This window comes from Thermobia domestica, chromosome 9, assembly GCF_964235325.1.
Source record: "Thermobia domestica chromosome 9, izTheDome1.hap1.1, whole genome shotgun sequence".
NCBI lineage: Eukaryota > Metazoa > Arthropoda > Insecta > Zygentoma > Lepismatidae > Thermobia > Thermobia domestica.
Window position 1 is genome coordinate 87,369,005 of NC_137462.1, and position 25,594 is coordinate 87,394,598.

At 36.1% G+C, this 25,594-nt stretch overlaps 1 protein-coding gene across 2 annotated transcripts in view; it reads right to left on the bottom strand.

Annotated features, from left to right (window-relative positions):
• The window catches only part of Git (ARF GTPase-activating protein GIT1), an 85,401-nt gene extending 70,844 nt beyond the window's left edge, over positions 1 to 14,557 (bottom strand). For both annotated transcript variants that reach the window (XM_081771482.1, XM_081771481.1), the window contains exons 1-5: positions 14,322 to 14,557; positions 6,453 to 6,586; positions 5,066 to 5,178; positions 2,018 to 2,207; positions 1,726 to 1,856 (exon numbers count right to left, since the gene is read on the bottom strand). In XM_081771482.1, the coding sequence (XP_081627608.1) occupies positions 1,726 to 1,856; positions 2,018 to 2,207; positions 5,066 to 5,178; positions 6,453 to 6,586; positions 14,322 to 14,379 (626 nt within the window). In that variant the 5' untranslated portion in view covers positions 14,380 to 14,557. The remainder of the gene's footprint in view (positions 1 to 1,725; positions 1,857 to 2,017; positions 2,208 to 5,065; positions 5,179 to 6,452; positions 6,587 to 14,321) is intronic.
• Positions 14,558 to 25,594: the final 11,037 nt, after the last annotated feature.

A 25,594-nucleotide genomic window follows, 5' to 3' on the forward strand; every position in this document is an offset into this window, starting at 1 on the left:
TCCATACTTAATCAACATCAAACGTCTGTTGGTGCAGCAGGGCAAGGCTCTCTACCATAGGTTTCGTGTCATCCAAGGAAAAAATCCTTAATTTTGAAGGTGTTGGACTATTATCAGATCCAGTGTACAGTCCTGACTTAGCACCTTTAGACTACCATTTGTTCCATGTAATGGGGCACTTTCTTCGTGGTAAAACATTCATCAACGGGGATTATGTGCAGGTGGAGTGCAAATGTTTTTCAACTCGAAATTCAAGGAATGGTAGACATAGGGAATTCGAAATTTGGCTTAAAAATAGGTCACTACAGAGGGCAATGCTTTGTATTTTTCAGAGTAAGGTTTCTTCTACACCGTCCTCCTCTGTTTTCATTTTCCACATGACGTGTGGTGGGAAACTGTACAGAAGTTTACAACTTTTAATATATTTAAATAAGCCCGAATACTGGAGGGCACTGTATTTAACACCCTTTTTATGTTCTTTTATTCTGGTGCGAAATTTGTTTTAGTAATGCTTATATACGTCATTGAACAGCAACAGGTCTAATACATTTTGCCTACCTAACGAATTAGCAAATTCACCTTAACTATCGGTTACAATTTTTCTCAATGGTTTTTGGTGGATTAAAGCTGCTATTTATAAAGTAATTCTATGATTAAGAAGCCCGAAGATTCATTAGCACAAACAGAACTTCTCCATTGGTTCTATCATGTGCCAAACTAATGCACTCTGAATTATTATTACTCATCTGGCTTAACATGTTTCCTTCTTCTTGGTCTTCTCAAAGACCTCTTTTCCCGACTAGAACTCTATGCAGCCCGCGTATGTTATCTACAAACTACGTGTCCTGCCCATCTTACACGTTTCGTAAGACATTCGACACCCTGCAGCTATTGTCAAATTTCAAATTTTGAAGCTTTCTAAATTTCCCCATTTGATCATCCTTCAGCCTCTGTCTTCTGTGTGTCTTTCAATTTCTTTGATATCAGTAGCACCTATACAAGGATTTCTATGGAGTAGTAACACACGTTTCCCGTGATTAATATACTTTTTTATTTCTTCGTTAACCTCGTTCTTGTTGGTTAGCACTACACCTAAACAAGATTCACACGGAAATTCTGGTATTGATTTCCCTGATTAAGTCCGCTATACCGCAAACGACATCATTTGTGACTAGGTTTATTCGACCTCTACCATCTCCATAGGAACCTAACACTCTCCCTTCTACTTTTAAATACAGTATAAGCTTACTTTCCTACTGTAAACATTTATTACAAGTTAAAGCTTCCTGTATTTTGAATATATTAAAACGCTAGTACCAAACAATAATTATACACTAATGATAACTTCTTTGCATTCTGAATTCACTTATAAACCCTAAATATTTAGAAGATAAAACATCCTGTGGAATATTTATCTTTGTTTAATGCATTTATTTATTAAATTAATTAGACGATTTAATGGTCCAAGAATATGCCATATGGACTACTGAAGACTAGGGTATATTAAATACGAAATCACATCCACACAAAATACTAACCGTTATACTGTAACCTTAGGCAACCGGTTATAAGTATTTCCTCCTTTACACTATATATTTTATAAAATATATCAGAATACATCTTCAAGAGAAGTTTTATTAGAATTTTATATATTGACAAAATAAGGTCATTACTTCACAAATTTTACAATTATGTATCTAATCGAGTAACTATTGTGTACTCAACCTGGAATAATCAATAGGTGTCTTTCCTTCTCTATCCAACGAAAGAGGATCTGCGCCATACACAACTAACAATTCTACCTGTGATGCTTGGCCTGCTTTGGCTGCTACGTGTAACGGAGAATTTCCTTTTTCCTGAAATAATACCCAAATATTAATTCAGTCAGTCTTAATTTGCCTACGAAACGAACACAGTACTATTCTTGCAACGTAACGAAGTTTTACTGTATAAGACAGAAAATCTTAAATTTAAAATAGTGTTACTATCCAAACATTCAACTAGAATATAGACTTACCTCATGATAATAATTTGGATCAGCTCCTAACGATAACAGTCGAAGACTAGTTTCCAAATTAGATGTACGAACACTAGAATGAAGCTGCTTACTAAGATCTCCATCTAGAGTATAGCTGTCATCTTTCCCCGGTCTATTTACAAAAGTCAGCATTTGATGTTTCGCTCGAATAAAATCAGCTTTTGTTGGGCTTGAAAAGAAAGATTTATAATAACCAATAATAGGTTAATAGAAAGACAAAATGTAATTTTACTCCTATTTAATATACAAAGAAAACACTAATCTGAAACAGTTCTCCATTTTGCAAACACTAAACTCAGAATCAAAGAACTTCATCCTCTACATATACAACAATTATTCTTTCTTACATAATATGATCAATATTTATATTTCTAGAATTAGTGAAAATATCATAGGCTTTCTACAAAGAAATTCAGATATGACACAAGATGGAAAATTGATTCTTTTAAATTTCTTTTACTTCTTCAGAAACTACCCCTCTTTCTTCTCTCTTTCTTTTTTCATTGTTCTTACGAAAACGAGTATAACTAAAGATAAGGAATACATTTAGCACGGTGTAACAAGAGTGTTCACTGAAAATTCAGAAGAATTGGCCCGACGATGATTATAGCCTTTATGCAGACGAAATACAGCATAAAATTCATTCTTTATTTTACCATATATTGTTCAGAAAATTTCGAACGTTTCCAAGGATCATTCACCAATTTCCCACCTGTTAACAACTTTGAAAATTAAAAATGATTTCTTTTTTCCGGGAATGTGAAAACAACGGTAAGAGCATATTAGAACGAGGGTGATTTACTTGCACATTTATCATGCTGCGGCCGTTCGGCTTACTTGATGGACTGGTTCCGCTTAAACTGCACTCGGCCAGTGGTTCCTCTATCTTGGACAGTTGTCTTCGCATACACAGTGCGTCGCACGTGTGTTCCTTTATCTTGTTTTGCAAATTGTGATGCGAACCTTATTCAATAAGGGAGTGGGATACGCCCACTGTGCACCCAGACCGAAGTCCTGAGTGCCTACCAGTTACCTACTGGTAGAGGCAGCCTCGCTAGCGAGTCAAGCCTCTCATACTCTGCAACCATAGTATCCGAGCGTTGTAAGGCAAGCTCAGCTCCCGCCCATACTCACTGTTACCCAGATTCTTAGGATACGGTTATATAAACTACCGAATCCCACGGTCTGACCACTGGCCGACAGAGTCCAACCCGATTCTGGGAGTCCCAGGCATGCCCAAGAAGGCCTGTTCATTCCCAGCCCTCCTTACCTCTATCGTTCACTAGCCACGGCCTCGCACGTAAAGATGCAGGTTGGAATGAAGTTTAGCTTTGAAAGTCTGCAGCTTTAATCGGTCGGCAACAATTACACTGCAGCTGAGCAGTTTAGACATGCGTAATAAATAGCAGAGTGGCTTTGCTGAGTAATCTGTTAATTACATATTAATGTGTTGTAATCTTGCAAAACGTTTTTTGTTCATGCACATAAAATTCTGTTCCTCATTGACTTCCAATGCTAAACTTCAAACTCTAATTACTTTCGCCCTCGTGTGCACTTCCATCTACAATGTTAAATTTGGGCTAAGTTGACAAGCCTCTAAATTGTCCAAGTCGGGTCAAACTCTTAGCAGGCACCAACTGACCATTTGCTAGTGAGTATTAAACATGTCAAAACGTTTTATCCGGTTTCCCGTGATGTTCAGACAGACAACATTGATGCTCCTTTTATATATTGACGTAGAGATACTCCCGTATCTCATTCCGGATCCAATGGTGCGTGCTGTCATCATTTAAGTTTGATGTCAGCTCCTTATCCTGCAAGGCTTCCTCCCTTTTCTTTGGATCAGAAACCGCTGCCCCAATACCCAAGTGCCCAAGGCACTTTTTCCCATTTGGTCCCTCTGCAGGGAGTAAACAGATATTCCCCTCCGATAGGATCATCCAAACAATACGGGACTTCCTCTAATTATGGTACAGGTACTCCGTACATTACCAAAGCGAATGGCTGATGTAGACTGTCTATCTTTGAAGATATGGCCATTTAGGAGAGGACGGCTCCCTGGTAGATTTGTCCACGCAATAAGAGACTTCCTCTCTTTTACGTGTTCAGGTATCACGAACATGTTGAGGTACTCGGTATCTATTCCCGGACCCAATGGTACATGTAAGTTTCCCTTTAGGAGAAAAACTGTAGCCGCCGCTTCCGCACGGTAAGGCAATCTGCTAGGACTACCTCTCTTTTTACCATATTGTGATTCCAAGTACACTACCAGATCCAATGGCACGTGCTATTCGCCCATTTGAGAATCGGTTACTCTCATTCCGTGGCAGAGTTGTGGGGTCTGAAGCCACTTGGTGTCTTCCCCACCAAGCGGAGTGCATGCAGTCCTTGTCTAATGCCTGCTTATGGGTGTAGGAGTACGTCTGGTTCTAAGTCTATAGACCAGTCATTGGCAAGTTTGGACCTGAATCCCTCCGAATTGGAGTTCGTTTGATATACGCTATTTACACATATGCACATGTGTTTTCGCTCTTACCGCGGATGTCATCAATTCCTGGTGAGAGTAAAAGTTCGACACTGCGTCAGCAAGTTTTCCCATATATATGCAGTACTCTTGCTTGCTCAGTAGGGTATATTTGCTGCACGATGTGCTCAGGTGTATCAAGAGCACGTCCGCAGTCACACTGTGACGCCCAAGCTAAGCCTAGTTCATTCAGCATAGCATTTTACAGCCCATGCCCCGTTACATGGTAAATCAGACCTTTTCCTTGGTTTAAGTGCTTCAGAGGCAGCCTTTCAGCAGAACAGATGTTACTGGAATCTTTTTAACGTTGTATAACAATTTTTTTTCTCATTTGTGAAATACGCCAAACGCCGATTTTTTTTCTTTTTTTTTTCTTTTTTTTTTTTAACTTTTAAACCAACAAGTATTTGCATTTTCAAGATACGAATTTCACAACGAAGTCCTAAACTGTATCACATTTTTTGTCTTTCGAATGCTAATAAAGGGATTCTAAGTACACTTACTGTACAGGGTCCTTTGGCTGGGGTTTTCTTCGTCCGCCCTTTGTATTTGAAGGATCCAACAAAGAATGTTCCCATATACTGTTTGCACCATTGCTGTTTAAGGTTCTTACCATCTAAAAATAAAAACAATAAAAAATGTAAGTTAAAATGAACATATAAGTTTTTATTCAGTTTGGATTAATATACACATTTCTTTAATCATTTTCTACAATATCCTTAAAAAATAAATAAAAAACGAACATTTAAAAATAAGAACACTTATGACGCGACAGTGAAATCAGTAATTCTAACCAGCTATGGATTCCGAAACTCGTTATTTTATTGACACAGAAATAAAAAGTAGAACTGAAGACAGAACAAAAGGTAGATTTGAGCCTATCGTGTAACATGCCAACCCAGTAAGAATTGTTGCTATCTACTTAACTCACTAACATTCATATTCATACTATACTTCTATTGTCTTCTTGGTCTATGTCGAAGTTCGCTTCCCAATGGTCTCCCAACCAGAATTCTATATACCACTTGCGAGTAACGTTTTCTCTCTAGTTGGGAAGCGTTAGTTTCATTTATTTGAAGACATCTAGTGACATTGTTCAGTAACCCAAATTTCTTCCATTCCATTTTCGTTATGTTACTTGCTGTGTAATGATTAAGTGAAAATGGAGTGAAGGAAATTCGGGCTACTAGAAAGTATACAACGAAGTGATTGGTAAATAATGAAATAATTAGAATGAAAACATGAAAGGGAATAGGAGAACCAGACGAATGCCACGAGCCCGATGGCAGAGCTTTCTTTGTCTTTCTGCGATGAACTCTTGTAAGTCAAAAATTTTCTGCAGGAATTCCAAAATAAAAAATCAAGATAATCAGTTCCAGCACAAGAAACACTTGTGATTGTTAAAAATACGCTTTACGCTATATTTATGCGAGTCGTCCGTGCATTTAAGACATCTACACAAAGCAGGCATGTTTTTATACTTTTCTGTTGGCTATTTTTTTTCTTCTGGCACTTTTTCTGCACAGGCGCGGCAAATGTTCTGCGATCACATCGCAGATCGAGGTATGTTCTGGTATGGGGGCCACGAACTTAGATGGTTAGCATATAGTAAGTTCAGTGGCTACTGACATCTGCAAATGTGAGTTTTCCTTATTACTGTATACTGGACATCCCACTTATGTACACATTCTCAGTACAAAAGCAATGTTTCACCCACATGCACGCCTTCTTAATTGACAAGTATGTCTTAGGGCAATCTTTCATCCAAAATTCCGTATTATTTGTGGTTTATTCAAATTAGAAACTGGTAATGTATATATACATATATACAAAGATTTAAAAAATTAAAAAAAAAAAAAAAACAAAACAAAAACAAACAAAAAAACTTACGGCTAGTTGTGTAGGACTCCATAACCCCTTCTTTAAGGATTTAATTTGAGAAATGTGTCGACCTAAACTTCTGTGCACACTACAACATTCATCACATATTAAAATACCTCTGTTTATAGACGCCCAGCCAGGATCTAAGAAAAGAAAGAAAAAAATGAACTAAAAAAATAATTTTTAATGAAATAATTTCAGTAATTTTTACGAGCTAATTTTCAGCCATCACTACAGCTTCATCAGGTTTGTCTATTAAGAAAAGTGTAGGTGAGTTTACATCCCGAACCAACAAGAATTTGCTCATTTCAGCAAAAGGACACATTTTTACTGATTTGGAACGTAAGATTCCCGCTCGTTACAAGTTAGCTGAATCCAACAAGCTGCAGTGACTGAAAATTTACTCTCAAAAATATAGTGAGAAAACCTTACAGTACTTGAAAAACTAAGTTTATCTATTTACGACACTGATCTTTAAGTTACACACAAAAGCAGACTGAAGTAAGTAATTGAAAGTTATGACAGTCAGGTCGGCCATACAACTCACTTATTGGACAAACTGTATATCTTCGCCAATTCTAAATCGTCATGCAAAATTAATATTTTATTCAAGTGAAAGAAAAGTTATTGTCTTTCTTCGCTCTGAGCGCTTTATAACAGGAGAGAAGCTACTTTTCTTCTTTTGCACACATGTGTTTTTCAGACGGGTTGGTGCCGAGAATAATACAAAGGAAACACTCTTTATTGAACTGAATGTTTATCTAATTAGTAAAGCGCTTCAGAACAGCAGACATTTTTTTTTTTCTTTTCTTGAGTGAAGTTACCAACTCATGATTTTGGCTACTAAAACTATTTTGAGCATACTTTTCATATAAACGATTATCAGCGTTTAGAAACTTTTTTAACCTGGGAACGGTCGAGTGTTGATTTGTGACGCGAGAGGTCGACAGGTGAGCGCGGCGCTCACTTACAATATAATCGTTTCTATGGCTGTTTATGGCTTTGCATGGGATTTATTTTAACACATTTCTATATGCTGGCATTTTGTGATTTATTATTATTATTATTACTAATAAAATAAAATCGCAAATAAAATTATAATGCGTTTATACAAAACCATTTCTTATTATAAATTATATCTATTTTTATTATCAAAGTTCTTATGAAATCAATTTCTGTTATCCCATGAACAATAAAATTAGACATTTTTATTATCATTATCACATAAGGATTACATTTTCTTTAAAAAAATATTTATATAATTATAGCGAGTTTTCAGTATATGCTCTTCATATGTTCATACTATACATATTTTGAGTTGGAAAATGTTTAATGAAATTAAAGATACAAATATCTTAGTGTAAACACTCTACTTATGTCTCTTGGTGCTACAGTAGGTATTTCAATAAGACACAGTTCTTTTCCATGTCTCATCACTGTCTTGATGTCACCCATTACACTTCCAGCAGATGCAGATTGGCACTTCAGAGGCAGCATATCGTACAGTTTGTTTCTTTATTTAGCAAGCCATAGCTGAATCTGCTCCTTGTTATTGTCCATGATCTCAGAAAAATCACTCACGCCGTCGGTCGACAGGTGAGCGTGGCGCTCACAAATTACGCATTGTCACTTTTATAAGGCCAGTGCTACTCCAATGGAAGAGAATGAAAAGGTTACACTTCATTCTTATACACAAAACATATCAAGAGACAGCTAGACGCGCCTCATGTCTGTGATCCCACTAGGGCGGATTTGAAACGAAAACATATGCCAAAGTGAGCGCTGCGCTCACGTGTCGACCGTTGCCGGGTTAAACACAAAATTGCTACATTGACAGACTAGGTGCAAAGCTCTTCACACTGACACCTTATTGTCTGAACTATGGTCGGAATAACGTTTGTAGTCTGTGTGAATTGCCGACGGAATTGCCAATCTGTATTTTTTCTATTAAACTGTTTTATGTTGGACTACCAAATGCGATATCCATTAGTTATAAACTGAATTCTTAAAGTTGGTCTGCAACATTTACTCAACCCCAACAGTGAATTTCATGTTCCCACGGGACAAAAAGACGTGTTGCCAGGACTATTCAATATACATAACTATATTTGCATTGATTTGAATATAAAATTTGTGAATTTTTCCATAGTAAATCCTAAAAGACACTGCCAACCGAAAGCATCCTTTCGGGATCCTTTCAAACGTTGGTAGAAGCGAGGAGTTCACGTTTGGTAGTCACGAAGTAAAGCACGTAAAAGCCTCTTTGGAATGGACTTACTCGTATTCTAGTTCACATATCGCCTCGATTAAGTACTAAATAAATTTGTGGGACGACAAACCCAGCATACAACAAAGGAGAAGTTAACAAGTGTGTTGTCGTTCTTGAAAGCAACAAGACTTCGTTGGAAATTAGTGTCTTACCCATCCCTCCATACTTACCGCTCCCGTTCAATGGTGAAAGCCAAGAATCGAAGCGAACAGTGTTTTAGTGTATGTGATAAGAAGAATAACTATAAGGACTATAGTCTGTGATAAGAAGAATAATAAGGGTTATATTCTAAGTTCGTTTATTTGCCAAACGTATTCTTGTATTTTTAAAATTTTGTCGTATAAGTGTTTCATGTTTCAGAAGTGTGTGTGTAGTGTTGTTCGCTTAAGCACTCGTGTTTTATCAAGTGGGAATTTGTGTGTACTCATCAGTATTTTTTATTTCGCTACATATATATATATATATATATATATATATATATATATATATATATCATACATTCAATAAATAGGAATTCGTTTAAGGTTTTTTTTCTTTCTTTTTGATTTGTGTGTGTACGAATACTCATGGAACTATCACCTTGCCAGTCGCATACGTATACATGTGCGCAAAGGTAAAATACAGTCAAACTTTCATTTCCGAACCATCCAATATCGTATCACTTGTATCAGGAATTCGCGAGACGCTCAATTCTTGGCAGAAAACATGTCATCCCTTCCCCTCCTAGGAATGGTTTCAGTGTCTTACTCCCCCTCCCCAGAGTATATTTTTCAGATGGTAATTTATGCGTATTTTAAATGTGTTTGAAATTCCTCCAGGAGTCCATGTTGCATCGTACGGTTTATTATACGTTTTTTTCTGAGTCAAAAATTTCTAAAAATATATAAGTATACTACAGTAATAATGGAATATTGTATTACCGCCCCACTGTTGTCGTTGTGCAAAACTTCGTCATGAAATGACGTAGGGAAATGTGTTAAATTAAGGTTGTGAGATTTAATATCAAAGTTGAAACATCGCAAAAAAAGCATATTTGAAACAAATCTCATATTTGTAAATAATTTCGGCTTAAACTAGCTGCAACTACATTTAATTCAAAATTGAACTTCTGGAATGCACAGTATGAGCGTAGCTAAGAGGAAAAAAAAAAAAAAAGAGAGAGAGATTCGCACGTAGGACCATCCACGTAGGAGTCCCTTACACTAACAATTCATCTAATACATAATGACGTAAAAGCGCGTTTTATTAATTTTTTAAAGTTATATGTTCGCAACCAAGTGATACTTTTATGCGCACTTCCATTTTCTTTTTTCACTAAAGCTTCGTAAAAGGTGATTTATGTCTGAGTATTTGGCACTATTTTATCAGACGGTAGTAACAAAGTTTACTGTCTTAAAAAGTGTTCCTGAACAAGGGAAAATTCATTATGCACCCTGTAACTAAGCTACAAGATGTCTTACGTTCAATGTTAACGGCGCACCTACCGAGTCAACTTTTGGAATATTCTATTTTATTAGTTTCTCAACCTAGCTAAATGAAAGGTATATGAATGACTGCGTAGAGTTCTCCGTGGTTCTATGGATAATGTCATGCTTCGATAGCTAGGAGGTTCATGGTTCGAAATTCGTCTCGGAAGCTGCAGATTTTTAAATTCTTAATTTTCCAGATGTTAAGATCTTCTCTGCCTTCGCCATCATCTGATGCTCTAAAAATATTTCTCCTCCTTAATTCGACAACTTCCAGATGTGGTCCTCGCAGTTCGGAAACTTTCCTTCTTCTGTTTCACAAAATCACAACTTTCGTCCTAATATGGATGCTGTCTGATAATTTTTTCTCCAATTCTACAGTTGCACATGTAAATAATTCCTTCTCTGTCTCAATATTTGAATCTCTCTCTCTCTCAATGTCGTCCACTATGAACACATATGGCTTGGGATCAAACCTTCGACTCTTGAAACCAAATGTAAGCGCTCTAGCAATGTGCTATCTTAACTCTATAGTTTGTTATTAAAAATTTTAGATTTTGTTCGGGTGGGGTGGGAGGATATTCGGTTACATAAAATTTTCATTTTTTATATCAGTGTTTTACTATATATTTGATTAAGCACTATGTGTTCATCACCTTCAAAGGAGAAGGAAATTACACCCTCCTGTCCTCCCAAATGATGCCCCTGGAACATGTTTGCAATTATTGGAAAACAAAATGAAATTAATCAATGAATAACACTCATTTCTGTCAGTAGTTTGTAGAGCTCTATGCCTATCATACAGATTTTGGGAAGCACAAAACCTACTGCCGTGATTGACAATTTTCACAGATTTCAGAAGGAGCATCTTCCTAGCTTGATGTGATATGCAGTCTTGGAAGAAGGGAAAGAATGCAAATAAAGTCGTTTATGAAGCTATGGGAACATTTTGTGACTTTTTTTTTTTTTAATTCAGGCTCTATAAAGGCATTTTAGAACAAACGAATGAAAGAGACGATTTTAGAGCTATAAAGCTTGTAAATATGGTTCTTCTTTTTTACGGTCTGAGTGGAAAGAGTATCTTACGTTATACAGACTACTTTAGAAAATGAGAGGAGGAGGAGGAGTTGGATTATATACCAGGAGGTAGTCGATCGAGACGTGTGTTCCCGAATGCATAAGCACACGGCGCAAGAGCCTGTTAGTAATTTTATAGAGTGAGAAAGTGGTAGATTGGTTACAAACTAAATACTGGAAATATGGGACAACCACTCAAATTATCTTCATTATCAAGACTTAAGAACGAAGTAAATTCATGGTGATTTTCAGAAAGTAATTCTACAGTCTTGAATTTGAGAATGTAGCAGATCCATAGCTAATCTAGCTTTGAACTTAATGGAGAATCATAGTAGAACAAAAGCAGTTTTGTTTTTAAACTTCTAATATGAGGTAGAATTCAAACAGGTGATAAACAATAATGGATGTGCAGTAGCTAAAAAAGTGTGTACCACTCCACACACTCGAAACGAATGGAGCCATTTTAATAGTTTCCAGTAACTTGTCATCGTAGAACACAAAATCCATACCAAAGAATAACATAATATACTTCGTATACTTCAACCTCACTTTGAAAGCAAACTGAAGAAAAGTTTTGAAATCGTCTTGAAAGACACTCTGGAACGATTTCATTGTTAGCACTGAAACTAGATTAATAAAAAGTTGAAAGAGGCTATATGAATAGGGAAACCAATGTTAAAAAAAGAAAAAGATAAACAAGGACCTAATTCCAACAAGCGGACTAAACAACTAATGTACAAGGCTGATTACGGCACGAACCAATCCTCCTTTCATCAATTTCAATCTAGAAAGTGTGTGTGTGTGTATGGGGAGCTCGGTGACTGTGATAGAGCGCTTACCTCTGGTGTGTGGAGTCCCTGGTTCGATCCCCGTCTCAGTACGTTTGCGATGGGCAATTGGTGTCCGTGAGTTTTTCGGGTACTTCCGTCTCCTCCCACATTATCATTTCACCAATTATTTCATCATCATTCACTTGCCTTAGCTATCATCTTCCTTTGCCTTAAGTGCATAGTCGTGGACGTTCAATTGAGATTTCTTTTTTGTTCAAGAAACTATGCTCAATGATCTCTGATAGTCTGGGCGCCACGGTTTGGAAAATTTATACACAAATCTAATCTATAGCAGGAAGAAATACTAATATTTAAAGTATTTTCTTAAGTAAGCAATATATGTCTGACTCAAGCAATACGATGGAGTTACATTAACAATGTGAGCGTCTTTAACGAAGATAGAGTAGTACGTTTTTGATTGTTTGAGACTATATGAGTACTTTTCGCTGAGAAGAAATACCACTAATCTTTTTCTTTTTCTTATGTAAAGCTTACGGACTGTCACTATAAAGAAATGTTAATGATCGTTAATGTAAGCCTCATTACCATTTCAATCTACGTAAGAGGAGCATTGCACTCAATCTACAGTTGACCAACTTTTAAGTACTTCCTCAAGGTATTGTAGCAGTACAGCATCCATGCCTGTGCCTTCCGACCTTTAACTATTTGCGCTACTCGCGAGCGGAACAGGAGTTCTAGGGCCCCTGAAAAAACTTCGGTAAACAAATTGTATATCGGTTACTACATGATAGCCTCCAGCTGATTCAACTATAATGCCCTTATAGACATCACGTTATGAACAAGTTTATATGCAGTTTCATGAGATGTCGTCAAAGAAATGGTAATTTTTTGGTTAAAATGAATTACTGAACACGAAAGAGGGATTTATAAGATATTAACTAACACGGGCACTGCATTTCTGCACAATGTAGAAAGGTTACACATAAGAAAGCATTACTAATATTCTACCAAGTCGCTCACACTAATCTGTGCTGCACGAAGGTCCTCTTTTTACACATTTAAACAGATGAAAAGCATACTAAAACACGAAAATACATATGAAAAACTGCTAGTAAACGCTTAACAACATTCTTGAATGTACAATACTGTTCGCGGAACGAGCTGGTAATTGACCAACAAGATTAGTCTGCGCAGTAAGAACAGACAATTCTTATTTGTTGTAACCACTAGCCAAGGTTGGTGCGTGTTTCTCACATAATGTTTTTCGCTCATATTAACCGTTGCTTCGTGTCTGCTCCCTACGGACACAGCTCCATTCAGATCCATCTGCTTTGCTTTGTCTTGAACCGAAATACATACAATATAGATATATATAGCCTATTTTTTCCAAGTTTAATGTTCCACGATTATGTCCTTTAGGCCAAAGGAAGCGGATGATTCATGAAAGTAAATGACAATGTTTGGCAGGAGTCCATTTTTTTTTTTTTAATTTTTTAAATTACAATTTTGGTAGTTTCTGTTCACATTAGGTTAGTGTAGGAGTCCAGCGTAATTTTCGAAAAACTGATAGTTAGAATTGCGCTTATTTCCATTAATAGATTAGTTCAGAATAAATTAGGTTAGGTTAGGTCTGAGTACCTGAATCTTCCAACCTAAACTAGAGCTCCTCCGTGGCTAAGCGGTTAGCGTACGCGCCTTTGGCGCGGGAGACCCGGGTTCGATTCCCGGCGGGAGCTCATGTGGTTCGGATTCCACGTTAATCAGTAGGTCCACGTCTCATATAGCCTCGCTGCTGAAAGGGACGCTAAACTAAAATCAACTCAACTCAACTCCAACCTAAACTAACCTAATCTCAAGAGAAATTACCTAAATTTTATTTTTATTTATTTATTTATTTTTTTTGAAAAAATAGATGGACCCCTTCTGCTAAACATTGGCTGTAAAATGTAATAAAAGATTTAAAGTAAGAAAAAAAAATGTACTTTTTTTTTTCAAACTGACACCTCATAAAACTGCACGGAAATTTATAGTACCCGCCTAATTCCATGCGATTCACTGAACGATCATCTATGGAATTTCATTCTTTAAAATGCTGTACAAGGTAAGTAAAACTACACTTGAATTAAGTTGTATTGATAACTTCAAAAGTGATCTAAGTTTTCAAACATCAGCTGCCACGTCTTACTTAACTTATGATAATATATTCTAACACATTAATGTAGTTTTAATTATCTTAAGAATGTTTTTATTCATGCAATAATTTAGATTTGCGTACCTAAAGACCCACAATCAGCACAGACTTCTGTGACACTCCTTAGTTTTACTCTGGACATCTGTATTGTTATATTCTTACGAACTATATTAAAATTATCATAAAAGATTACGAACTCTCCATAATCAACAGACTGTTTTAAGAGCTATAAACCAAACATTCTTTTCAGAAAAAAATATTTAAAACACAAATTATCTGTTCCATTACACTCTACAGAAGTAACCATAAGTAATAACAAAATACAAAACAGTGTTGCCAAAACGTTGAGACAAAAAGTTCCTATTTGTGTGAAAAGTCACTCAAAACTTTTTTTGAAATTTCATTTCTATATGCATGCAGTGGATTTACACTACAGAACGTACAACGAAAAATGTAATCGAGTGAATTATATGCAACTAACTATTATATCTTTTAGATTACTTTAACAATAATTTCCTTTTAGTATATTATTATTATTAAGTTATTATTATTATTATTATTATTATTATTATTATTATTATTATTATTATTATTATTATTATTATTATTATTATTATTATTATTATTATTATTATTATTATTATTGGCACAAATCCCAGGGAATGAGAGGAACATGTCCCCTCCAACCCTGTAACTGGGAGACTGTCCTCTCAATAATCCGATTTGAAATGTGTTTCTTTGGGGAGAAATGTGTTGATTTGTGTCCAACTGCCACACAGAAAAGTGATATAAAATTGATGTTTCTTGGTGTATAATATACAACAGGTTCAACTCAGAAATCAGATTCATCTACCGTAATATGATTCTCACTACTCCCCCCACCAGTGCCGTAACAATTGTCGGTGAAAGCGGTGAAACGCACCGGGGGCTCCAAGCTTAGGGGGCCCCGTCAAACCCGTTAATTATTCAGTAGGCTACTGATTTTATTATTAATTTCTCATGTGCAAGGGAATATCATTGTCAATTTTAAAATTGCCAGCAATTTTAGTATTTTTTTTTTTTCTGTTTTTGGGGCTCCCAAGCCTAGAGACCTCGCTGAACTCGTTTATTACTCAGTACTGAATACTTATATTGTTATTCACTTCTTATGCATGGGAAAAATCATTGTCAATGTTAACATTGCCAGCAATTTTAGTAACATTTTTTGAGGGAGCTTCGAAGCCCATAGGGTTATTTCTTATGTATGAGAAATAATCGTTCTGATGTAATTCTAGATTACTAGTAACTTTCGTAACTTTTTTTTTTTTTTTTTCGTTCTTGGAGTTCCCAAAACCCAGGATGCCCAGCTAAACCCGTTTATTACTCAGTACTAAATACTTATATTGTTATCTATTTCTTATGGGAAAGAAGTAATCATGAAGTTATTTTTGAAAATGTTCGAAATCTCTCTCTCTCTTTTTTTTTTTCAATAATCGTGGATACAAAATTGGACATAACAAAAACTGATCATGTTAGTGTCATTCTTCGCTACGTTGTTGTGAACTATGAAGAAGCGACATTAGAAATTAAAGAGTTTCATAGGATTTTATGCAATAGATAAGCATGGTGCCAAGAACTATGACCACCTTACTCAGCAACCAAATCGACATACAACGGTGCAGAGGGCAGGGATATGATGGAGCATTAGTGATAAGCGGAGTTTATAGTGGTTTACAAGCAAGAATTAGTAATACTACTCCAAACGCTCAGCACGTTCATTGCTGTGCGCATAATCTGGTCTCCACGTACGTTCTCATTTTTTTTTTTATGTTCAAGGTATTTTCCTTTTCTTTTTCTTTTTAATTTTCTGTGCTCCAAGATGGTCACTTTTAACTGTTGTTGATGAAATGGCTCCAAAATTAAAGAATGAAACTCTAAAAAATGTATAACTAGGTAGGAAACCAAACATACTGCTGTTAGCAGCAGGGTTATTTTGTTTAAAACAAAATGTTTAAAACAAATTATTAAAACTTGTTTTAAACAATTGAATGTTAATGAATAATTGTTTTAAACACGTGTATTTTTAAGTCTTGTTTTAAACACATGTTTATTTTTATTATTTTCTTTTTGTAAAAAATCTACCAGAGAAAATGGTCAAAAGTGCCCCTCATTTAGAATACTATTTTCTTCCCACGTGAATGTTTTGATTTTTCGTGGCTACTTCAGGTCAATGTGGTGATCTACAATTTATTTTGTCTGTTTTTCCCCTTATTTCTAACGTATATTGTATTGTTTAAAGGCTTCTCAGTTAAGTTGCGAGAAAGTGTCGTAGTCGAAGGTTGGACTATTTGTTGAACTGATGTTAAAAAATAAATAAAATAATTATCACGGAAACAAATTTTGTGTTGTATTCAGAAAACAAACCAAAGGTTATTTGCTAAATTGAGGTCCTGAAATTAAAATATAGCAGACATTCGTTGACACAGTACATGTTGGTTCTCAGTCTCCGTACAACTTGGAATCGTTTAACAAGAGTTTTACGTGAAGAAAAAAAGGACATGATTTGGTGCAAATTTAACTCAAACCCATCAGATAAGAAAACGATCATACGAGCTCATTACAAAACGTGTAAGAAAGAAATGGTTGGTTTAGTTCAAACAATAGAGAATTATTATGAAAAATTGCAATGCTGTAAGAAAAACTGGAAACCTAAACAAATGGTAAAAGTGTTGATCCGAAAATTGCTTCCAATGATTCTAACGTCAGTGATGTGGCTGAGATGCAACTGGAAACTTAGGGTAAGAATTAATTTTCTATGAACAATATCTTTTTCACTATATTATGAAAAATTTAGTTCGTCCCTCTTCCCCATCTCAGTTCTAAATTTGCTATTTGCTTAAAAAACTTTACAACTTGATATAGCTTGTATGAAGGCTCCAGGCGAGAAAGCGCAAGGTATGGCAGTCGCCCGCGTTACTAACCATTAAAGTGTGATACTTATTGTAACATCAGTGCCGAACATCAGTGTCTGGGACAATTTGATTTCAATTTGTTAGTCTGTCTGTATGTATGCACCATGCTACAGGGCGCAACTTTCGGTCTTTTAGCATTAAATTTTGAGGATAGAGGCACGAGACTCGGAATTTGGTATATCGATTTTGACTGCGCTCCGATGTAAAATTTCAAAATTAATGGTTGGGATCCCACTTTAAACAAAAAGCCCTGTCTCATATATCCTCGCTACTGATACAAGACTGTAATCAATCAAACTAAACAACTAATTTTATGCGTTTTGAACAAACTTGGGTTGCAGGATAAATTTGGCTCTAAAACAGTTATAAAACAGTTTTAGATATGGGGCGTTCAGAGCACAAGAGATCCAAGTCCATTTTCAGAAAGGTTCACTTTTGCTCAGCAAATGTAGTATCTTCGTAGCGTGGGGTACGAAATAAATTAAACAAAAATCACGTGAAAGCGTGTGGACGAGAGTTTCATAGGACAACCGCTAGACAAGGACGCTGATGGAATGGGGGAGGAGGGCTAATTTCCCCTTCCTTCCTCATAAATTTAAAATATTAACATTATATTGTGTACGCTGCAGCATGGGAATGATTAACAAGTCAAGCTCCGAATGCCATAGTGAATGATGCATAATTACTCTAAATAAATACAGGGTGTGTCCAAAAGAATACACCGACGGAAAACGTAATATTTTCACAACCACGAATCCGAGATGAAAGATAGCAAAACTACATGAAAAGATGCAATCTAGAATTTTATATTATTGTCGCTAGACAGGGACGTTCGTTTAAAAGTCATCCATTCCTTACTCTGATTTTGGGGGTAGAATGCAGATTTAGAAACCTTTTGCTGAACAAAGTTCAACATAAAAAAATGATGTCCTTACACCGAATAAATACGTAGTTTGCTCAGTTATAACCCATTTCCATTGGTCGTAAGGAGCTGTAGGCCTTGCAAATGCGACAGACAAAGAGACGTCTACGGTAGCTTTAGCAGGTGATGACATCGACTCGAAATGGAAAGCCATGAAAGCAGGGATCACAAAAGCTGCCGACGAGCACATAGGAAGAGAAACGAGAACCCAATATAAACCCTGGATAACAGCAGAAATATTGGAAATGATGGAGTAAAGAAGACGGTTCAAGATAACAAACAAAGAAGAGGAATACAGAAGGTGCAGAAATCACATCAACAGAGAAGTAAAGGAGGACAGAGAAAACTGGATAAACAATTTATGCAAAGAAATTGAGGAAAATGTAGTGAAAGGCAATACAGAAACGGCATATAGAAAGGTTAGAAAACAGTTCGGTGAGAAAAAGAAACGCACAGACATTAACATAGACAAGGACGGAACAACGCTAATAGAAGAGAAGCAAATAAGAAGATGGAAGGAATAGATTGAAGCACTCTACAAAGGAGACAGCTCCAGGAATAGATCAAATACCAATGGAAGTGATTAAGAATGTCGTAATAGCAACAAAGAAGAAAATATTTAATTTTATTAATGAAATATACATCTCGGGAATAATACCAAGAGACTTCGAGAAAAGCATATTGGTACTTAAGAGAAAAGGCGCACGGAAATGCGAAGAACTCAGAACGTCAAGTTTGCTTTCCTATGCATCAAAAATAGTGTCCAAAATTATCGCACAACGAATAGAGGGGAAGATAGAAGAACGATTATCGAAGGACCAGTTTGGATTCAGGAGGAAAAGGGGGACAATGGAAACAATACTGAGTCTACGATTGATCATGGAACAGCACATCAGAATAAACAAACCAATTGTGATAGCATTTGTAGATATAAAGAAAGCTTTTGACAACGTAGATTGGAATATCATGTTCAGAGCGTTGAAGAAGCTGAGAGTAGATTACAGAGACAGAAGAATAATATACCAACTTTATAGGAACCAGGCAGCTGTTATAGGAAGAGATCACAAGGAAGCCAGAATAAATAAAGGAGTAAGGCAAGGATGTGGACTTTCATCTCTCCTGTTCAACGTCTATATAGAAGCAGCTATGAAAGAATTCTTGGATAAAAAAGAGAAAGGCGTAAAAGTAAATGGTCAGGTTTTCAGCACAATAAGGTTTGCTGATGACATCGCATTGATAGCGGAGAACGATAAGGATATGTAGGAAGCACTTTCAAACTTGAACGACCAACTGGAAAAAACATGCAAAATGAAGATAAATAAGAAGAAAACCAAAGTGATAAAGTGAACAAGAGCAGGACAGGAAGGGACAAATGTATGGCTAGATGGAGAGAAAATCGAAGACGTTAAGACGTTCCCCTATTTAGGAAGTCTAATATCCTCGGACGGAGGAAGTGAAAAAGACGTACGTTCCAGAGCAGCGCAGGCTAAACAAGCATTCAATAGGAAAAGGGGACTGATAACATCAAGAAATGTGTCGTTGGACTCTGGCGCTTTACGGATCAGAGACGTGGACATTGAGAGAAGCTGAAATATCCAAGCTAGAAGCATTTGAAAGTGGTGTTGCGCAGAATGCTGCGCATATCATGGACCGAAAGGGAAAGGAATGAAGACGTACTAAAGGAAGCTAATGAAGGACGACAGATCATGAAAATAATAGGAAAAAGAAGAAACAGCATGCTTGGCCATCTTATTCGACACTCCGATTGGATCACTGTGCTGATAGAGGAAAGGCAGAAGGAAAACCAGGAAGAGGAAGATTAAGGATAGAATATCTAGATGCAGTTACGAAGAAGAGGCCTTATCAAAGTATAACACAGGTCTCCCAAGCGAGAGAAAAGTTTAAAATTTCCATGTTGCCCACCAACCTATGATTGAGGTTAACAAGAAGAAGAAGACTGAAATATTCTGTATCTAACACACTCTAGTCTTAACGAGAATAAAATAAATGAAAAGATCGGTTGCAAGCAAGGATCTTATAAAATAGAGGATCTGCCCATATATATCTTCATCCTATTAAATAATGAAGCCAAAAAACAACCGAGCATAGGCACCTCTGATTGGCTACTCTCGTTTCCGCCATCGTCTGATTGGTTACTTTCGTTTCCGCCATGTTTGTTGGCTCAAAACATTGCGATCCTAGTGGGTGAAGTGGGCAGAGTAGAGGTGGCAAAACTGTGACGTATGGCTTCAAGATTTTGTTGTAAGGGCAGATCCTCTATTTTATAAGATCCTTGGTTGCAAGAGCAAAAAAGTTTTAAGAAATACGTGATTATACGATTTTGAAATATGTTTAAAATCATGTTTTAAACTGTTCAAAATGTTTAAAACATGTATTTTTTCGTTAGTGTTTTAAAACATGTTTAAAACATTTTAAACACCTTTTTCATGTTTTAAACACATGTTTTGTTCTTTTTTTTTTAAACTGTATTTTTTCCAACCCTGGTTAGCAGCATCAAAGAGAGAATTGCTGATGTTCAAAAGTTCTTTACTGCGATTTGCCTGACAAGTAAGAAACCAGATGAGTTGAGAGTAGCTGAGTCATTAAAGAAGATAGAGACTTTTGAATTTGTGATGATGCTAGCCATTTGGGAAAAAAAAAATCCTAATGCATGTATGTAATTTCCAAAAGTGCAGTTTTATGATATTGATCTGAAAATAGCAGAGAAAATTCTAAAGAAATTACTTCAGCAAATGAAAGGTCATCGGGGAAAGTATGACGAGCTTTTAAAATTTACAAAAGACCTGTGCTCGAAATTGTCTATTTCAAAAACATTTCAAGAGAAACGCAAAAGGTTCGCAAATAAATGTTTTGATGAACTGGCTATGTACAGTAGACTAGATGTATCGGAAGATACATTTCGTGTCTTTATTTTACCCTATTCTGGATTGTATTGTCACAACTTAGCATCCGTTTTCACGGAATGACTGAAGTGCCCAATAGCTTTTCGCACCCCAGCTAGATTATTGTTTGCATCTGAAGAAGACCTTCAGAAATCTGGATATGACTTTGCTACAAAGTACAGTAATGATGTAAGCTCAGATTTTCCACGGCAAATGGTCGTGTGCACCAAAGAAGTTCAACTGTTAAACGAGGATCATAACCAAGCTCGGTGAAAATGTCTGTTGCACCAACAACGTTCAAGGTTTAGTCTCGGTCAAATGGTGGATAAACTTGGTTTTAGCTTGAACGGCCGAATTTGAGGGTTTAAACTTCGTTGATCTAAGTCAGTCTATAGTATTACTGGAATTTGTTATTGTGGTGCACACAATGTCCGAAAGTGATCTTCAGTAATGAAAGATCGTTGTAATCCATTTGAAATGTTCAGCGAGGAAGATTTTCGAAAAAGATTTCCGTTGAATAAAACTTTAGTTTTAATGTTGTTGGAGAATATTGAAGAGCAGTTAAGTTTAGGACTAATTCGGGAGAGTAATATTCTCGGAAGGAGAAACTAAATACGCGGTTCTGATTGCTTAGCGTTATCCGTTTCTTGCCACGTTGCATATACATATAGCGGAAATCAAAAGCGTGCTGGTATCGGTCCTTGTAGCCGTGCGCGCTAGCGGTACGGGTTAGTAAGGGAAACCTCTTTTGGCGTGGGTTCAAATCCGGCCCAGGGAAATATTTTTAATTTTCATAACACGTTTATCATTAAAATAAGATGAAAATAATACTCGAAAAAGTGATTTACTTACTTTTGTACAGATAAGTAGTAGTAGTAGGAATAGTAGTAGCAGTAGGAGGAGGAGGAGGAGGAGAAATGGGTTAGATGGCCCGCAGGTCTCGTTTTGTTCCATCTTGACAACCATTGTATAAATTTTGTGACCAATTTAAAACAGCTGGCAAGGGTAGCGCGCGAAAAAACGTACTTCCGGGAGTATTACTCTTCCGAGCGGGTCGTGCTAAGTTTCCCAACAAAAAGAAATAATTGTATTTCGCCTTTAAAATGCTTGCTAATTACGTTGTCTTTTTATGCAACTGGAACCTTCCATCCCCATCCGTCCGTTTATATTCAATAATGTCTTTGTACTTCTCCACTAATGAAATTTCAACACATTTCTCGTGTTCGGAGAAATTTTTTGCTCGTGGTTTCATTATTTTTCCCCATCACAATTACGATCACTAAAATTAAGACTACTCACAACTCTATGCACACAATCTCGAAAGTCTAAAAGACCGGCAAGCGGTATGCTTTCTTCATTTGTTACTTTGTTAAACGAAGATTAGAGACAAAAGACGACAACCAATCAGAGTCGATTTTACAAATTGACCGAAGTTTACTTAAACTAGATGTGCTGAACTTCGACTTTCAATGGTGCAACACAAGCCCTGGAACCACGTTTAAACTTGAAAATTTAATGTTGAACGCGTTTGAGTGAACGCTCGTTTAAACTTCGTTGATGCACAAGGCTGAAATACTGATATTCAGAAGGTATAATAGGGCTGAAATAGGTTACCTTTGAACAATTCGGGAAATAACTTTATTCTTAGTGGAAAATGGGTATTCTACGTCTTTTCCTGATGTGCTTACCGCATGTGTAATTTTTCTAACAATACCAGTGAGTGTGGCTTCTGCTTAACGTTCGTTCTCAAAATTAAAGCTTATAAAGAAATACTTGAGAAGTAATACCTCACAACAAAGGTTAACATATATTGCTATATTAAATGTAGAACGAAAACAAACTTCAAGACTAAACATAGACAAGATTGTTTCAGATTTTGCTGATGCTAAAGCTAGGAGGAAAAGTTTTTCGAAACAACTTTAAATTTTTGTTGTATTTTATGGTATTGAATCCATTACAATAAGTTTATTTTGAAGTTACTTCAGCAGTTGTGCAACATCAGTGATTTTATCTTCTTATTTTTTAATCATGATGTTCTTTTCTGTAAATAACATGTATATAAATATGGTATACCATATTTTTATATTTTTTGTTTCCTCTTACACATTTTTGTGATTAATACCTTTCCCATTTTGACTAATATTGAAAAGACGATGGATACTATACTGTGCTCTTTAAAAGCTCTATAAAATTACAATAAATTGTGAAATGTATGTAAATATACTCTTTCTATATTATGTTATTCCATTATTTGAGCTTACTTTAGGAGGAAAATATTTCTGTTTATGTGCGTGTGTGTAATACCGTGTTTGCTGTTTTTATTATTATATTGAAAAGTACGTTCGCTTGTGGGGCTCCCAAATATCCTCTTGCACCGGGGTCCCAAAGTGTTTTGTTACGGCACTGTGCATACTGTACCAAAAATTATCAGGTATAACAAGGGTGCGAATTACCGGGGGGGGATGAGGAGGATTTTCCCCCTCAATCACATTTTGTTCTCCCCCAAAGAAGTCAGATGAAATATCCTCACCGGGGATGCTCGTTTTCTACCCCCAAAACTATGCTTAGTATAACGTCAAATTTCGCCTTTGGCGTGGGAGACCCGGGTTCGATTCCCGGCGGGAGCTCATGTGGTTCGGATTCCACGTTAATCAGTAGGTCCACGTCTCATATGGCCTCGCTGCTGAAAGGGACGCTAAACTAAAATCAACAACTCAACGTCAAATTTCACTGATTTTTGTCATTTCTTGTAAGTTTAATCGTCTATCTGTATTTCTGTATTTCGAAATGAGCGATGTAAACTATTTAGTTTTCGTCATTTCTAATATCTCCGCTATTTTCACCGTTGTTTAGTTGAACTATATTATTATGACTACGGTTGTTACTTGCAACCGTACATTTGTACCCTTCAGTTCCTCATCGTTCGTGAATTTGAATGTACTAATTGCTCATAACAAAGTCACATATGGATTTATAAATGCTCTTAGTGGTTGGCCAACAAGAAGTAAACAAATATCTTCTTCCACCATATTTGGCGATGGTCGAGCATGTCATATTTATCCTCTACATTTGTATCGATTATCATCTTATTTTAATTTTTGTTATATTTTATTTTCCAGTGTATTCTTTGTTAGTGCATGATCTTCATTCCCTAGTAATTTGCATGTATGCAATTCGAAAGTTGCATTTAATTTGTGGTAGTTAGCATAGTAATCAGTGCCTTTTACACTTTACGCAAATGAACTTTGAAACTATACTCAAAATCTGAGATATATATATTCTCTCGTGGCTATATGTTAACGTACACGCTGGGGATGCGCCCCTAGTGAGCAGACATGTTAGTGAACGTGAGTAAGCACATAATTGAAGATTTGTTTCAGCGTTTGCTCATACGACTAGTTCTCCGTGTCATTGCCTGTCTTTAGAAGCACTTCAAGTAGAGCGGACTTTTTAAAGTTGACCCTTCATTTTTTCATCTTTCTTTTAGCTGTATTTATACCTAAAGGACGTACCTAGAACATGACAGATATACGTTCCAAGTGACGACATAAAAACAAATGACTGTTAGAGTGCGAAATTGAGCCAGGTATATAAGGGTCGTTCCATTTGAAATGGGACTTTTGATGTAACTGATATGATGGTAGGCAGGTAAAAATCAAAACACTTTGAAATTGTGTAAGTACAAACATTGCAAAGATAACTTAAAATTAATAATGAACTCAGTAATATTTTTATAATTTTATTTCAAAAATATTGATGTCAAAATAGCTGATATGTCACCACCGTGCGTTGTAACCACTTACAGTTTTACTTGAATGATTCGAAATTACTAAAGTACTATCTTTTATTCGCGAAGTATTAGACGACTTTTTTAACGTATAAATATCAATGAATAGATGGAAATAAATTTATAAGCTAAAGCTTTTTTTATGCTATTTAAAGGAGCATTCTTTTCTGTATCCAGTTTTTTGTCACCTTCGTGCTAATGCATTTAAAAAAACATATATGTGCGCCATATTTCTCAACTTCACTTTTGTCGTAGTCTCAGGACTTGTTAGTTTATGGAACTATCCAAGGAAGGTGCCAGTTAAGCGAGGTAAGTTTGTTGGTGGTGATTGTTCCTTTTTATTAGTCTGAAATCGCATTTGATATAATTTGGTTCAACACAAGCTGTCAACTCCGTTCGAAATTATAAGAAGGTATTTATAGATGATAATTTAATTTAGTTGAATCATAATGTTACTTTTTAAGAATTATTGCTGAAAATAAGGATAAACAGAATCTAACCTTAAGGGTATATCTTAATCGTACCATAATGACGAAATTTGTCACCTCCGTGCGTAGGCCTATAAAGTAATGTCACCTCCGTTTATTACTGCGAGCACGGAGGGGATGTGATATGAAATATCTTTAAATAGATAAAATTAATCGAAAAGTGGAAAAGCAGTATATTAGACAAGAGCATTTTGCATGAGATACCGTTATCATGACTCACCCATCTGCTTTCGCTTTGCGAACATTTTATAGATACGACATTTATTTTCACGTGAAATAATGGCTGCAAAACGAAAGTACATAGGT